A 14,717-nucleotide genomic window follows, 5' to 3' on the forward strand; every position below is an offset into this window, starting at 1 on the left:
TTCTAATAAGTAACCTTTTGATGACAATATACACCAATTATCGCGGAATAGCAAACAGACCGGTGCTTGAACTTCTTTGTGTTCTTTGGATCCCACAAATGAATACCTTTATTTTGTCTACTTTTATTGATTTTAGGTCTTGTTGCTTTTAATTAGATGAAATATGGTTATGATTGCAAGTACTTACCCCTCAACACTCAACTCAACAATTAAAAATACATTCTTCCTTTACTGTCTTTAGTTTTAACGGTTTAAATTAGTTAGTTTAAATTTGTTAAGAAGGATTGATGCTAATATATGTTGCCTGATGTAACCCAATGGTAATTGGTGGACTAGCACAATTCTGAATGAAAGCATCCTCAGGAAAATTTGGATTTTAACCTTAATAATCTTACATTCGTCTAGAATGACAATTGCTTATCCATTTAAAAACATTAACTCCTATATTATGTGAAATGTGCCTGAATAATAACCTAGACAACCTAGGACACTAAATTCCTTGTCTGTGATTTGTTAATAGCTATTCTTGAGGTCTCCTTAGTAATTAAAGTTTTTAAATAGTCACGCTTGTTTATGTCAGACAGGCCAATGTGTCAGGCAACGGTGCGCGTCATCGGTATAGCCCCTTTGCAAGCGCTCGGGGGCACTGTTGTGTTGATCCGATGGATGAAAACATTTAGCGTCAGTACGTATGCGACGAAAGTGCTTTGGTAAGTACCACGTTTGCTGCTGTCTAAATATGCAACCATGCTGCCATTGTGCTTGATCTTTACAGTGTTTGAACGGCAGTTCCAGTAAGATTTTGTCCATCCAGCGGTTGCATCTCAGTTAAAAATCTACATTGGTGTAGTTAGTGCATAATATTACGCAACGATTTCACAACAGGCACCACTCTCAGTTGTAAGACACTTCCTGAATTTAGGTGCCGATTGTCTTGATATGTTGATTGTATCCTTGGAAGGTTAGCATGCAATAGGCCTACATATAATTTTAAGGGTCTCCAGTTAAGAAGATAATTTGAAGATAGCAGTTTGACGGCTTGACACCTACCATGGACTATTGGGTAAGTGAATTTTGTCAAACTGAAGCTGACGGTATTTTCTTTAATGAAAGTAGGCTATATTGCTATTGAAAAGAAAGTGAGTGACGGCTTCGATGTTTTATGGTCTCTAGGCAACTGTAGGCTCCTGTGTTGATCGATCTTTCTTTTTAATCCCACATGTATTCCAAACTGGAAGTGTATCAAACACTAATCGAAGGGATACACAACTGAAAGTCACATTTAAGACGCGAATACAACCTGTCAGATTGAAAGAAGTTTGATAGTCAAATCTAAAAGAGATGCCCAGTTTAGACCAACTGCTACTTATAAGTGCAAAAATTGCTTAGTGTTCAGACTAAGTTTGATTCTTTAACTATACCCGGGTTTAAACTCTTTCAGAAATCACAGTCATAAATAGCTAGTATCCGACACTAAAATGCTGCCACAGACCGATCTGGCACATAGAAACGCAACAATTCAGATTTTCTTTCAGAAAAGGAAAACAAATAAACAATAAATGTTTTTATGAAGAATTCAAGTAGAGATGGTTGTAAAGAGGTTTATACACAGAGACTTATATAGTATGCCATCTGTCCTGCCAACAATGTATATGGTTAGACTTCCTGTCCAACACAAACATTCAGGAAGTACTAACAAAGCAGTGTACTTTGTACTTACAGTGGCCATTGGAGATATGTTTTCATCAGCATCAGAGTCAATAAACTTGTAGAATAGATGTATAAGCTGAGATGTATTTATAGCTATATTAGGCAACTTTGTGTCTATAAACCTAAATTCTACAATAAATTCAACTAAACCAAGGCCTTGTCATTCATGAGTCCACTCCCTAACGGTAGATATCAGGACTCCTTGTCAGAATAACATGCTCTCTAACTGGTTTGGTGGGGTTAACTAAGCAGATCAATGAAAAACGTGTCATGCAACCTGCTATGTTGTCAGGCTATGTGGCCCTGATGCTTTCCTGCAGCAGCTTTTTCACACACAGTACATTTCCATAAGAAATATGACCTCCCCTTAGAGACAACAAAGGTCCCCTTACAGAATAGGCGACTCCTTGAGGGAATTGTAAGGGCCTAGGCATCCAAACAACAATAGAGAGAAACTTTGCCCTTGAATTTGCTTTTTGCTACAATGCAAAGATGGCATCCAAGGTGTTGTAATATCCAGAGAACGCAATTCAGATTAACTGTTTGAAAGTTCTCTAAAATGTTGTATAACTTATCTTACGTGACAAATGATCTGTATGTGTTGCAACTGTTTCCCATACTTGCCTTTTGCCCTTTCGAAAGATAACAGTTTAATCTTTCCAAATTATGATAGATATTATGAAGATTTCAATGGACTTGTTTTAAAGGTTTTTCAATCCTACATATTAAATATTTTAACAATTGCTTCTCCACTGTACAGTAGTTTTATATAATTAGTGGAATGTCTGGTTGTCATAATATACCATTGTTATGTGATATCAGTGAAAGTGGAGAAAGTAACCAGTCAGGCAAGATACCACGTCATGGATTGTTTCAAGGAAACTATATGGATCATCGGCTTGTAGATATTGGCTTTTAAAGGGTTTATGTAATTATACACTGCCTGGCCCCAAAAAAAGTCACACACTCTAATATTTCATTCTGTCGAGAGCTGCATTAATTTTCACCAAGATCTTGTATTGATGATGGGAGAGTCGGACCACTGCGCAAAGTCTTCTCCAGCATGTCCCAAAGATTCTCAATGGGGCTAAGGTCTGGACTCTGTGGTGGCCAATTCATGTGTGAAAATGATATCTCATGCTCCCTTAACCACTCTTTCACAATTTGCGCCCAATGAATCCTGGCATTGTCATCTTGGAATATGCCCGTGCCATCAGGGAAGAAAAAATCCATTGATGGAATAACCTGGTCATTCAGTATATTCAGGTAGTCAGCTGACCTCATTCTTTGGGTGCATAACATTGCGGAACCTAGACCTGACCAACTGCAGCAACCCCAGATCATAGTTCTGCCCCCACAGGCTTGTATGGTAGGCACAAGGCATGATGGGTGCATCACTTCAGCTGCCTTTCGTCTTACCCTGATGCACCCATCACTCTGGAACAGGGTAAATCTGGACTCATCAGACCACATGACCTTCTTCCATTGCTCCTGAGTCCAATCTGTTGGACGGTGATTATCCCAATTTTAGTAGTTTCAGCAAACTCCTTAGATGTTTTCTTTGCTTGGTCGATAATTTGACCCTTCTGAAAGAGATTAACATCTTTTTCACGACCACAGGATGTGTCCCTCGACATGGTTGTTTAAGAAATGAGAATCTGCTCACTGCATCAGTCAGGGTTAAATAATTTGCCAGCTTAAACATAATCACCCATAAAGTAATTATCCAATGGGAGGCTCTTACCCATTTGCTTAGTTCAATCCAGGTGGTGACTTTTTGGGGGTCCAGGCAGTGTATATTTATCCATCAGTGAGATTTAATGTAAAGCCACTGCTTAGATAATCATTCCTTTTATGTGTTGATTAAGTATTGCATCAGGTTCGTTTGTGTAAGTATCAAGAGTTTTTTTAAGGTAGTTCTATGGACCTTAAACTTGTCTTAATCTGATAACTACAACAGTTTATTAATACAATTTTTTTGTTATCAAGTGGTCCATCTCGTCCACAGAGATAAAAGTACCATTAAAGATGTATGTATGAATGTTTATTGCATTTACAAAAGTACATATGACATGAATCATTAACTCAGGCACAATACACAGGTTTGCATTTTACTACAAATATACTATTAGCCATATACTTATTTTTATCCTCTACAGTTTGACACTGAAGGTGCTGACAAGCTATACAATCTTACAATACAGTATAATCTTATAGCTTTGATTTGTTTCAGAGGAAACGTGTCCCAGTAGTTGACCCACCTTCTTTAGATATTCTAATTCTGATGAAAGAGGGAGGAGTCTGAGGATAGGATCTAATCAGCGGACTATTCTCTCTCCTACTGACAGACAAGGAACCGCAACCTATCAGTATAGTGACAAACTGACAGGTTCATCTAGTCAGTCTTGTTTATTTAATCTTCAACCATAGTACAGAGAGTGAAATTGGAGTATATCAGGATGACACAAGTTTCCATAGTAAGTTATATTGTTTATATAGCGTCATTACACTGTAATTGCATCGGTTATAAAAGCAACCAATCTTGTGGTTCTAAAAAAGCAAAGCTTTATATTTTTAAAATGCTTTTTAAAATGTGTTTGGAACATCAGGTCTTGTCCTTTTTAAGTTTCATTCCTCATGTGAATGAATGAATATCAGCTTTTTTAAATTTAGCATTATCAACATCATTATTTTTGGTTTCCAGAGTGCCTTGGAGGTGTATAAGGAGATGCTACTTCTGTACCTGGAGGAGGGCAAGCAGCTGGTCAACACTCGCTGTGAGGAGCTGGAGCCATGGCAGATCATTGGAGCTACACTTATTTCCACACTGGGGGCAGTCTGGCTCAAAGGCTTTCTCTTTCAGCAAGAAAGTAAGCCCTCTTAAATCTTCAAAGTCTTACGTAGATGATACACACAAATTGGGACTCTTAATATGACACTTGCATAATACGTATTGTAAAGTTTTGTACTTTGTGTTAGGACGACGACAGCTTCTTCATGATATGATTTGATAGGATAAACACAGTTTAAATTTTGTAAAATCTTGTCTTCCCCCTTTTCATTTGTCTTAACCACCACACGCAGATGTCTCATGTCTTGTGGCTTTATGTCTAGCAGCATTTCAAAATCGCTTTTTTCCCCCCATTGTGGTCATTAGGCCTCACATCCCGAATCAAGAAGCAGTGCTTTCAAATCATCAGAAAAATACCATATGTTGGCACATCAGTAAGTTTTTTTTTTTTTTTCCTTGTTTGCTGCAGATATGCTCTGGCACCTTCTTTTGAAGAAGTTGCGAGTCATTCTTGTGTTGGCGTGCAGAGGGGGAACAGAAGGGAGGGGGGGAGACCTTTGACAGACTTTACATTATGGACTTGGGATAATGTTGGGTTACTCTTGGCCATTATACCTCTGTCTCACTCAGCATAGTCACATTTTCACTGAATAGTTTCACTCAGCTGATTCCCATAGACCAAATAGCTATCTATTCTAGTATTCACAACCTACTTTGACCAAATGTAAGTTTCTTGTTTTGCACATTGATTTAAATGATTTTCAAGTTGCTGAATATTGTAAAACATTTGTCAAGATAATATTTGTCCTTAACTGCTGTAAGCACTCTTTCTTTCCATATCCAACTGCTTTTCTTGAAAGAATTTGTGTGTTATCTTTGATGTGTTTCACGTGACTCCAGTGCCCATTTCTTTGTGACAGATTCAGACCCAGCTTAACAAGGCCCTGGATGATATGTCTGTGAGCCTTTGTACCCTGAAGGAGGGCATGAGCTACACCAAACAACTGCCTGCCAAAGGCCTGAAGCATGAAGAGGTCCTAGATAAGATCAAAGAGTACCAGTCACTGAGTAAGTCCATGAGAATCATTTTAAGATTTTCTCTGTATGATCTCTGTCAAAATGCAGCCTACTGTACTGTTGTTGTGGGTGTGTTCATGTGCAGTGTGACATGTGTAATAATTTGAATCATTGGTGTCTGCTCCCGACAGATGAGGTGGACTGGGAGAAGGGAAAGGTATCAGGTGCAGTCTACTGGGGAGATGAGAACCTCACCAAACTTCTAGTGAAGGTATATTGTTTTTAATGCTTTGGTTAGAAATTTAATGGGACACATAAATAAATGTTTCACTCAATACAAGTTGCTACAGTTGGGATAATATCTAACAGTCTATATAACAGAATTAACTGAACAGAACTGACCAGTGTGTATCCAATAAAACGTAATTGTTGGTTAATCAAATAATTGTATCTTTTGTCTTAATTTGATCTTGTCCATAGGTATATGGTGATTTTGCATGGAGTAACCCACTTCATCCAGACATCTTCCCCGGTGTCAGGAAGATGGAAGCAGAAGTTGTGAGAATGACATGTTCTCTCTTCCACGGTGGGCCCAATTCCTGCGGCGCAGTGAGTGTTCATGCACCACTTCCTCATTGAGTGTCTCATTAGATCAACAATTCAGAGGCCTGGAAAATAATATATGTTTCTTGAATGACAAGGTGACCTCAGGAGGAACTGAGAGTATACTGATGGCCTGCAAGGCCTACAGAGACATGGCATATGAACGGGGGGTGAAACACCCTGAGATGTAAGTTCAGTCTAAATGTTGACCACCGTTGATTTGTACTTGTTTTAAACAAAGTAATCCTGGCATGCCATCTTGTGCAACAATGTTTCCAGTTTCAGCTGTCCTTGGAAAAATATAACAATCTGTTAAATACAAAAACGATTGTATCTGGCTAGGCTGTTATATTCACCAAACCAACATTTAAAGCATTTGCACTATTTTTCCCCACACCCCCACTTTAAAGCATTGCTCCAGTGAGTGTGCATGCAGCCTTTGACAAAGCAGCAAACTACTTCGGAATGAAGTTGGTTCACATACCCCTGGATAAGAAGACGATGAAAGTGGATGTTAAGGTGCAAATATTTATTGACCTCCCTTGAAATAAGACCCTTATTTTACCAGCCAATGTTAAGTAGCCCTACAAGTACTTCAGTTATCGTAATCCTCTTCTGGTTTGGGTTTGTGTAGGCCATGAAGAGAGCAATCGGTAGGAACACTGCCATGCTTGTGTGCTCGGCCCCACAGTTCCCCCATGGAGTCATGGATCCTATTGAGGAAGTAGGAAAGGTAAAGAGTCATCAATCTTTCAACTACACATACATGTAGAAGGGGAAGACATATTTTTTTTACTCTGCCTCACCTGTCCCTTAGCTGGCTCAGCAATACAACCTCCCCCTGCATGTGGACGCATGCTTAGGAGGATTCCTCATCGTGTTCATGGCAAAGGCTGGCTTCAAGCTGGCTCCATTTGACTTCAGGGTTAAGGGAGTGACCAGCATTTCAGCAGACACACACAAGGTATGAAGACCATCAGGACTGCACTTTACAGCTTTCGTGGCTCTATACTGTGAAATTTGATCTATGTAATCAATTACCTTTTCTTTAAGTTTAAAAAAAAAAAAAAATTATGGAGTAACATTGCAGATTGTATTGACTGGTTCTTGTGTCTGACCCTCCTACTCCCCAGTATGGCTATGCCCCTAAAGGATCCTCAGTGATCCTCTACAGTGACAAGAAATTTCGACACTACCAGTACTTCGTAGCCCCGGACTGGCAGGGGGGTATTTATGCCTCCCCATCGGTGGCAGGGTCCCGGCCTGGTGGCATCATTGCTGCATGCTGGGCCACCATGATGCACATAGGAGAGAGTGGCTACGTAGACACTACCAGGAAGATCATTGAGACAACACGCTCTATCAAGATGCGGTAAGATACTCGTCGTTAATGTCCGTTAATGTAATTTATTTTGATGCTTTCAATCATCTCAAACCTAAGAGTTGTTTCAATCTCAATTCCTCGACAGAGTCAGTAAGATACAGGGACTGTTTGTGTTCGGCGATCCGGAAGTGTCTGTGGTGGCGTTGGGTTCTGACGTCTTTGATATCTTCCGTCTATCTAACGCACTGACATCTAAGGGTTGGAATCTGAACACACTACAGTTCCCATCAAGGTTTGGATTAAAACATATATGATAATTGTATCATAAAGAATACTTGTATAATTATTCCAGTACATTGAGTTCCAACTGATTCTCTGTGTCAAGACCAGTATTGTAACATTTCTTTGTGTGGAACCACAGCATCCACATTTGTGTGACAGTACTGCACACACAGCTAGGTGTGGCTGACCAATTCATCAATGACGTTGCTGAACAGGTGGATATTATAATGCAGAACCCTAATGAGAAGACCACTGGAATGGTAAGTTCTAGCAACAGAGGGTTTTAAAGGAATTGAAAGGATCTCTAAATTAAATCTCTTTAAATTAGTATCTCCATGTAACCCATCTTTCTGTTGCTTTATCTCTCTAAATTAAATCTCTTTAAATCAGTATCTCCATGTAACCCATCTTTCTGTTGCTTTATCTCTCTAAATTAAATCTCTTTAAATCAGTATCTCCATGTAACCCATCTCTCTGTTGCTTTATCTTTTGAAGGGAGCTATCTACGGCATGGCCCAGTCCATCCCTGACAGGTCCATGGTGACTGAAATTTCCAGAGGCTTCCTAGACTGCCTCTACAGCACAGAGGTGGCCAAGACTAGCCACATGAATGGAAATGGAAAGGCGCATTAAGCCTCGATTGGATCTGCAATGGCCTGAACCCCCCATCAACACTGGGTTATGAGCCCCCCCTCACTTTGGTTTGCTTGCCAATGTCATATAACGGTTGCCTTATACGGCCCACCTGTAACACACTTGCCCTTTTTCAAAGAAGAAGGCACAAGCCATGTTTTAAAAATAGGGGAGTGAAATTGTTGAAATACCTTTTAAGGCACAGAGAAGGTATGGCTTAAACCACTTAGATGATGTCTCTGTGATTATTTTTCATGTAATAGCATCATGTGTGTTTCTTTAACTATACAGTACTACACTGTTTTCATTTACAAACTCAATTTAACTTTTAGTCTTGTCAGTATTTAGGTAACAGCTTAAAACCTTTTCAATAATGATTATACAAGTACATTAATTACTATATTACGTATTACTTACTCATATGAATGTCGACTGAATGTCTATAATATTGATAATGGGTCATCTATTTTCCATTTTGAAGACCAGGAAAATGTCAGCATGCCAATAGATTTACTATAATACGCTTTAGATATCCGACCCCATAAGGGAAACCTCTACTGCCCCAGTCTTCAAAACCAGATGTTTAATTACCTACAGTATGAAGATGGTTAAAGTACAGTGGTTAGAATGATCTTACTATAAGATTACAGTTGAATTTACAATCAAAAACAAATCAAGCGCTTGTATTGTTCAATATGGAAACATGCAAGGACCACAATCCTTTTTTCTTTTCTTCTTTTTTTTTTTTTTTTTTTTTTTTAAACAAGTACTTCCCCAGATACTTATTGATTTAAAAACTTAACTGTAGTTGATCCTGTGGGACTATTTGGTTTTTACTGTAGAGTGATATCCCAGCAATGGCCATACTACATAGTAAACTACACATTATGTATTTAGAACTCCTCTTACTTGAGGATTCATAAATCTTTCCTATGTTTGTTTACCAGTGGTATAGGAGCAGAAATACAGAATGTAATACAAATTATATTCTGTGTATAGTTGCAATACAAATACACATTTTTTGTTTGTACTGTAGGTTATTCATTAAGTTCTCTACTAATTGTATCTACCTCAGTTTCTGTTCAATGCAAATGTGTTGCTTAATTAACAACTTAACTTGCATTTATATGTAAGGCTTCTCAATCCCAGTCTGTTTAGCAGTATTTAACTTTTTCAACCAAAATGTTAATGCGTGGCAATTGTTCTGAAATGCAATGATACTGGGATGAAACGGTTTTGCAGCACTTAATTCCCAAATTTAACACCAAAATAACCTCTACAGATCTCCCAAATGCTTTTCCATTCGTGCTCAAAGACAAACTAATGCTTTAGCATTTTTGTTTTCCCTTTGTGTTGTACATGTTTGTACAACCATTACTTTCTGGCATGGAAGGGAGAACAAGAAAGGAATTAATCCAACATTTATCATAATACTGAATGATGATTTGATGACCTTAATCAAAACTATAGTTCCCGAGACTTTACTATGTGTGTGACCACTGTTTTTCATCATTTTAATCTGTCATCAATGTTCATGCTATGGGGACGCACATGCATTAGCTGAGCTCTAATGCAGGACTCAGTCTCTTGTAAATGGTCCCTACTCTCACGGACCCATTTGTCACTTTAAAAACATTGATAGATTCCAGCTTTAATCAGTGTGTGATTAAAGAGCAATAATAAAAACCACGTAGGGCAGGTTAATCCCCAAGTCATGGAGCTAAAAATGATATAGCTCATCCATATTTAGGAAATGTGTGTCTTTAGTGAGAATTTGGTGGAGCCATTTATGGGGAATTGTCCACTAACATGTTCCAATGACCAAGAGAATAATTTTAAATACTCAATAGCACACCTAATGCAAACATGTTATTAACTCGAACTGTTCTGTGTCAGCACTTGAATTAATTGCTGCTTACCACACCAGAATATCTAGATTGTCATGAAACATCTGTTTGATATCTATGGCACAATGTTCACATTCATAAGTAGCATTCACCTGTATGCCTTCAGAGGCCAGATTGATGAGGGCAATTGGGTAATGGCAGTGTTTAGATCAGCCTCAGGGATTTGGCTTCATAACATCAAGCCCAGTAAGGTCCAGTGCTCTTTTATACATGTAAATGTTGTTCTTTGAAATATATAAATAAATTTTGTGGAAAATGTAAAAATATAGTCGTCATGTGGTTGATACAAAGACATTTGTTACTGAATTTGCTTCCTGTGAGTTGTATTTATTGGAATAATTGTTGCTCCAATAGTTTAGTTACAATCAGAAAATGCTTCCAAAAGGTGTTTCCTCTGTAAAAAAAAAAAAAGATTGTGTACACACAGATGTGGTACTTCTGAACAGCTACGTTGTTATAGGAATGAATTCACTATGACAGAAATGGTTTACAGCCTACAGGTTTATGAAGTTTCTTTCAGATGAAAAAAAATTGACAAACTAGTTTTTCTGAACTCTTTATTTGCTCTTACTACGTCAGTAACTGGTCAGTTTAAACAAACACCGGGCACAGACATGACATCGAACAGACTAAAAGGCACTGGGAAAGGTTGTGAACACAGTTTATGAAAGCCACTGGAATGAACATGAATGACTGGAATGAACATGAATGACTGGAATGAACTAAGAATTGTATTCTAGCCTTTTATTTATTTCACTGAACTTCAGCTTGTAGAACAAAAATGTTTGGTATGCTATTATATAATTCTTTCATGATTTCCATCCCCTTAAAGCCTGTCCACAAACACTCACTGAACCGCAATAAGGCTATTAAAACCATATTTGCTATACAATATATTTTACACTGAACAAAGACCTAAAAAACATTATCACATATTCATTTTGATCCCAAAGGTGTCTTTTCAATTTGTAATGTTTTCATTAGAATGAACATGAACTAGTCTTTGGGCTCTGACAGAGTCTCAGTTGAGGTGACTGATGCTGGCCAACGGAAATGTAAGGCTATGAGTTGGGCTCAGAGGACAGACGCTTGGTCGATGAATGTTGCCAAGGTGATGTCTCGCTGGGAAAGCCCCCCACAGTCATGTGTGCTGAGTGTGATCTGGACCTGGTGGACGGGAGCAAAGGAAAATGATAACTAGTAAGCTTTGTCTTACAGGTATTGTTGCTTAACCTTAGAATCAGACTTAGAACCATGTAAGTATGTACCTTATTATATACATTGAACCACTCAGGATGATGGTCCATCTTTTCAGCTTGTAGTGCCACCCTGGACATAAATCCAAAAGCCTGAAAGAGAAAAACAACTTTAACGCATGTGTCATGACTTCCTCAGTTAAAAGCACACTGAGCTATATGCCACTTTAAAATACCGCATTCAGCATTAGCACTTCATCATGCGCCAGAATGAATTGTGTCAGTCAGCCTGACCTGGTTGAAGTCTTTGAAGAGGAACTCCTTGTAGATTGCATCCCTCTCCACCACCTCTACCCACTGGGCATTGCGTAGCAGAGGTAAGAGGTGCTCTCTCTCCTCCTCACTCAGGCCCTGGATCTTACTGGCCTGGAGGAGTAGAGGGGCAGTTTCACCATCGCTAGCTGTGATTGGTTTAGGAGAGCCCCATCTGGAAGTAATTATGTTTTGCATTCTTGATTTAAGACATGGGGCTGGGGAGGGAGTGATCTCTCTCCTGATCACTTCAATGGAATTCCACAGTCTTTTTGCACATGGTTTAAGAATCATATGACTCATTTCTGTTGATCCTAAAAGGTAAGATACATCACGGAAGATAGAGCCATATGACTTCAGTTATTTATCACATAGCTTTTACTACCCAATCATACACTACTAAGTACTTATTATCATATCTAATTTGGACATTTTATTGCAACATCAACAGCGGGCAAATACAACGTTTCCAACTCCGAAAGGACCACCAATGCTTTGAAGCAGAGGTCCAGTGCAAACATATGTCACAATGAAGCCTGTACTGCTGATAAAGGGCAATGACATCAACAGGTATCATAGCAACATAATCTGCTGTATCAGTGAGGTATCAGATTTGGGGAACGCAGATACACACGCAGATAGACGATATTTAAACCTCATCTATTCAGTAGCTAGGCACATTCGCTCGTTGAACACAATGCATATCGTCTTTTTTCTTGAAACAAAACTGTAATTCGTTTAGGATGTCGTTCTTTATATACTTCCTTTTATGGGAGTTGAAATTTTTTGGTCGTGCAAAACGTAGACTGCATAATTCTTTATGAAATCAAGCTTACTGATTTGAACAGATTGCTCTCTGCTATTAAATATGATCAATTGTTTCATCTTGACCTATAAACTACATCGTGGTAGGGCAACAGGTGTTTCTGATAGAAAACAAGCTGGCTCTGCATATCCCTCTTGTCAGTTGGTTTATACAGACATAGCAAAGGCAGTGTACTTACCATGCTTGTGGATAGTGTACACAGGGAAACTGAGGGTTGTACTCTCTTGCAGCTTCTCTTGCACTGAGCCAATCTTCTATAACAGCTAAGCAGCTGCAACAGAGCCGAAGGTCCTATTGAGCTGCCCATGCAGAAGCCTGAAGAGAAATACCCATGGCTGCAAACAGCAACCACCTTCAGCATGTACGGCATTAATCATAAATCCTCTACTGTTGCCAGTAACGACATTTAGATATCTGATCCACTGAAAGGAAATTCAAAAAAATATCTTGAATAACAGAATGCTACCTGAAAATTGCTTTCATTAAGGGAACTGTCTTCTTCTCTAGTTGGAATCCTCCAATAACCAGTGATTAGCAATCAGATTAATTTAAAGGCACAGTAGGTACGTTTAAAAAAAATGTTGTTGTTTTTGTACCCTATAGCCTAAATATGTAAGTTTTCAGACGTGAGAACTGATATTAGTAACACAGGTCGCTCAGTGCCAGTGGAACGCCAACTCCACAGAGGTTCCACTGCAGTCAGCTACTTTCCAGCAATCCTTTTTCGACAAGGCAGGTTTTCCTCTTTCCTATTAGCTTATTTGTTAAACCAATCAAATTCGAGCTGTAGGAAAGTTTGGAAGTTTAGACACGTATTGTGGGTGCTGTTTCTCCATTTCCTATGTAGATTAATGTTACCTACTGCAGCTTTAAGAAAGCCCCAATGTTGAGGGGTCTGTCACTGATTCTGCTCCAGTGCGTGTCAGAGGTTAATGAGTTGCTCTACAGGGAGATTACCCTTGTGAACTCTGTCACAGGCAGCGCTCATGGGAATTAACTGGTTAATGAAATGAAAAGAAGGAGAGGATGTGACATGGATTTAGCTTAAATGGCTGACTGAATGGGAAAATGACTATGATGCTTCAGCGATTCGCTTGTTTTGGGACTGATGTGCAAACATTAGGTCTGGACTGTTAGCAAATTATAATGCAGTTCAGATTGGTAGCTACTGAGTATCAGCAATGTCTTGACTGAAACAGTTATACAGTATTCTAGCTATAGTGAAGACTTTTCACAGTCAACATGAAAACACTAGAGGGGGTGTTTTTAAATCCACTATTGGAGTTCACACAGGCTGTAACCCTAATACCTAGTCCGTCCTGACAAAAAACACACCACACACACCCCAGGAATTAATATTTTCACTTTGAATCACACTGTATCACTGATCACCAGCAAGAGGAGCCATTATGTACGGGCCTACCTGAAATGATCTTTTTGCATTTGACCATCATATAATAGTAGCCTATATAAACCCTTGCCTCCTCCCTTTCCATTTGGAGACGTGCTAGCCTTACTCGAGTAGGCCTACGTGCAGTACCACCCGTATTCTCACCAAATTTTGTCACAAAGTATTCAAAAGCTGTTGTGCCGTTAGATGCACAGCTTCCATGAGAGGCACCCCCTCGCTGGAGCGCGCGCGAACCCTTCTGATTCAAAAAGTGAAGGATTTCGTCTTGATATCGCAACGAAGCCCACCTTACGCGCAGGCTAACTGCATTAAAATGGCATGGCTTTGACCCAATACATGAAGAGCCATGTGAAAAACGTTGAACCTACTAAACAAAATACATTTCTTTTGGTAATCATAGCAGGGGGCTGGGGTCTATTTCCTCAGAATGCGATGTCGTGGAGCAAGAATGTTGGTTCGCGTTCGTTATTAGGCTATACGGTTTGAATGACGAGTTTTAAGGATTTTGTGTTGACATTATAACATCTGTTATTAACACAGATAACCGACATTCTTCTCTTGAATTCTATAACAAAGAAAGAAAGTATAATGTGAGACATCTGTCTCCCCTCCGTTTGGTTGCATCAAGACGAAATCCTTCACTTTTTGATTCCGAGTTGTTCGTGCGCGTTCCAGCGAGGGGGGTGCCTCTCAAGGAAGCCATGC

General features: G+C 39.1%; 2 protein-coding genes across 5 annotated transcripts; one reads left to right on the top strand and one right to left on the bottom strand.

Moving 5' to 3' along the window:
- The first annotated feature begins 707 nt into the window (after positions 1 to 707).
- On the top strand, positions 708 to 9,106 carry sgpl1 (sphingosine-1-phosphate lyase 1). Of its 2 annotated transcripts, none has more exons than XM_047029221.1 (14): positions 708 to 1,063; positions 4,415 to 4,580; positions 4,868 to 4,935; positions 5,422 to 5,569; positions 5,710 to 5,789; positions 5,999 to 6,127; positions 6,220 to 6,308; positions 6,532 to 6,640; positions 6,756 to 6,854; positions 6,939 to 7,085; positions 7,255 to 7,493; positions 7,591 to 7,737; positions 7,867 to 7,987; positions 8,223 to 9,106. In XM_047029221.1, exons 1-14 carry the CDS (start codon positions 1,052 to 1,054, stop codon positions 8,358 to 8,360), a joined length of 1,692 nt encoding a protein of 563 aa, XP_046885177.1. In that variant the 5' UTR covers positions 708 to 1,051; the 3' UTR covers positions 8,361 to 9,106. The 2 variants fall into 2 exon arrangements, with proteins under 2 accessions (XP_046885177.1, XP_046885176.1); XM_047029220.1 differs by lacking the exon at positions 708 to 1,063 and adding an exon at positions 4,076 to 4,187.
- A 1,701-nt stretch (positions 9,107 to 10,807) lies between these two features.
- pcbd1 (pterin-4 alpha-carbinolamine dehydratase/dimerization cofactor of hepatocyte nuclear factor 1 alpha) lies at positions 10,808 to 13,099 on the bottom strand. Of its 3 annotated transcripts, XM_047029224.1 has the most exons (5): positions 13,068 to 13,099; positions 12,780 to 12,936; positions 11,758 to 11,889; positions 11,536 to 11,616; positions 10,808 to 11,434 (listed from the first exon to the last, which is right to left on the bottom strand). In XM_047029224.1, the coding sequence occupies exons 1-5, from the start codon at positions 13,082 to 13,084 to the stop codon at positions 11,342 to 11,344; spliced, it is 480 nt and encodes a 159-aa protein (XP_046885180.1). In that variant the 5' UTR covers positions 13,085 to 13,099; the 3' UTR covers positions 10,808 to 11,341. The 3 variants fall into 3 exon arrangements, with proteins under 3 accessions (XP_046885180.1, XP_046885178.1, XP_046885179.1); XM_047029222.1 differs by lacking the exon at positions 13,068 to 13,099 and having other exon boundaries at positions 12,780 to 12,986; XM_047029223.1 differs by lacking the exon at positions 13,068 to 13,099 and having other exon boundaries at positions 11,758 to 12,089; positions 12,780 to 12,848.
- Between the last annotated feature and the right edge of the window lie 1,618 nt (positions 13,100 to 14,717).

This window comes from Hypomesus transpacificus, chromosome 11 (genome assembly GCF_021917145.1).
Source record: "Hypomesus transpacificus isolate Combined female chromosome 11, fHypTra1, whole genome shotgun sequence".
NCBI classification, from domain to species: Eukaryota; Metazoa; Chordata; class Actinopteri; order Osmeriformes; family Osmeridae; genus Hypomesus; species Hypomesus transpacificus.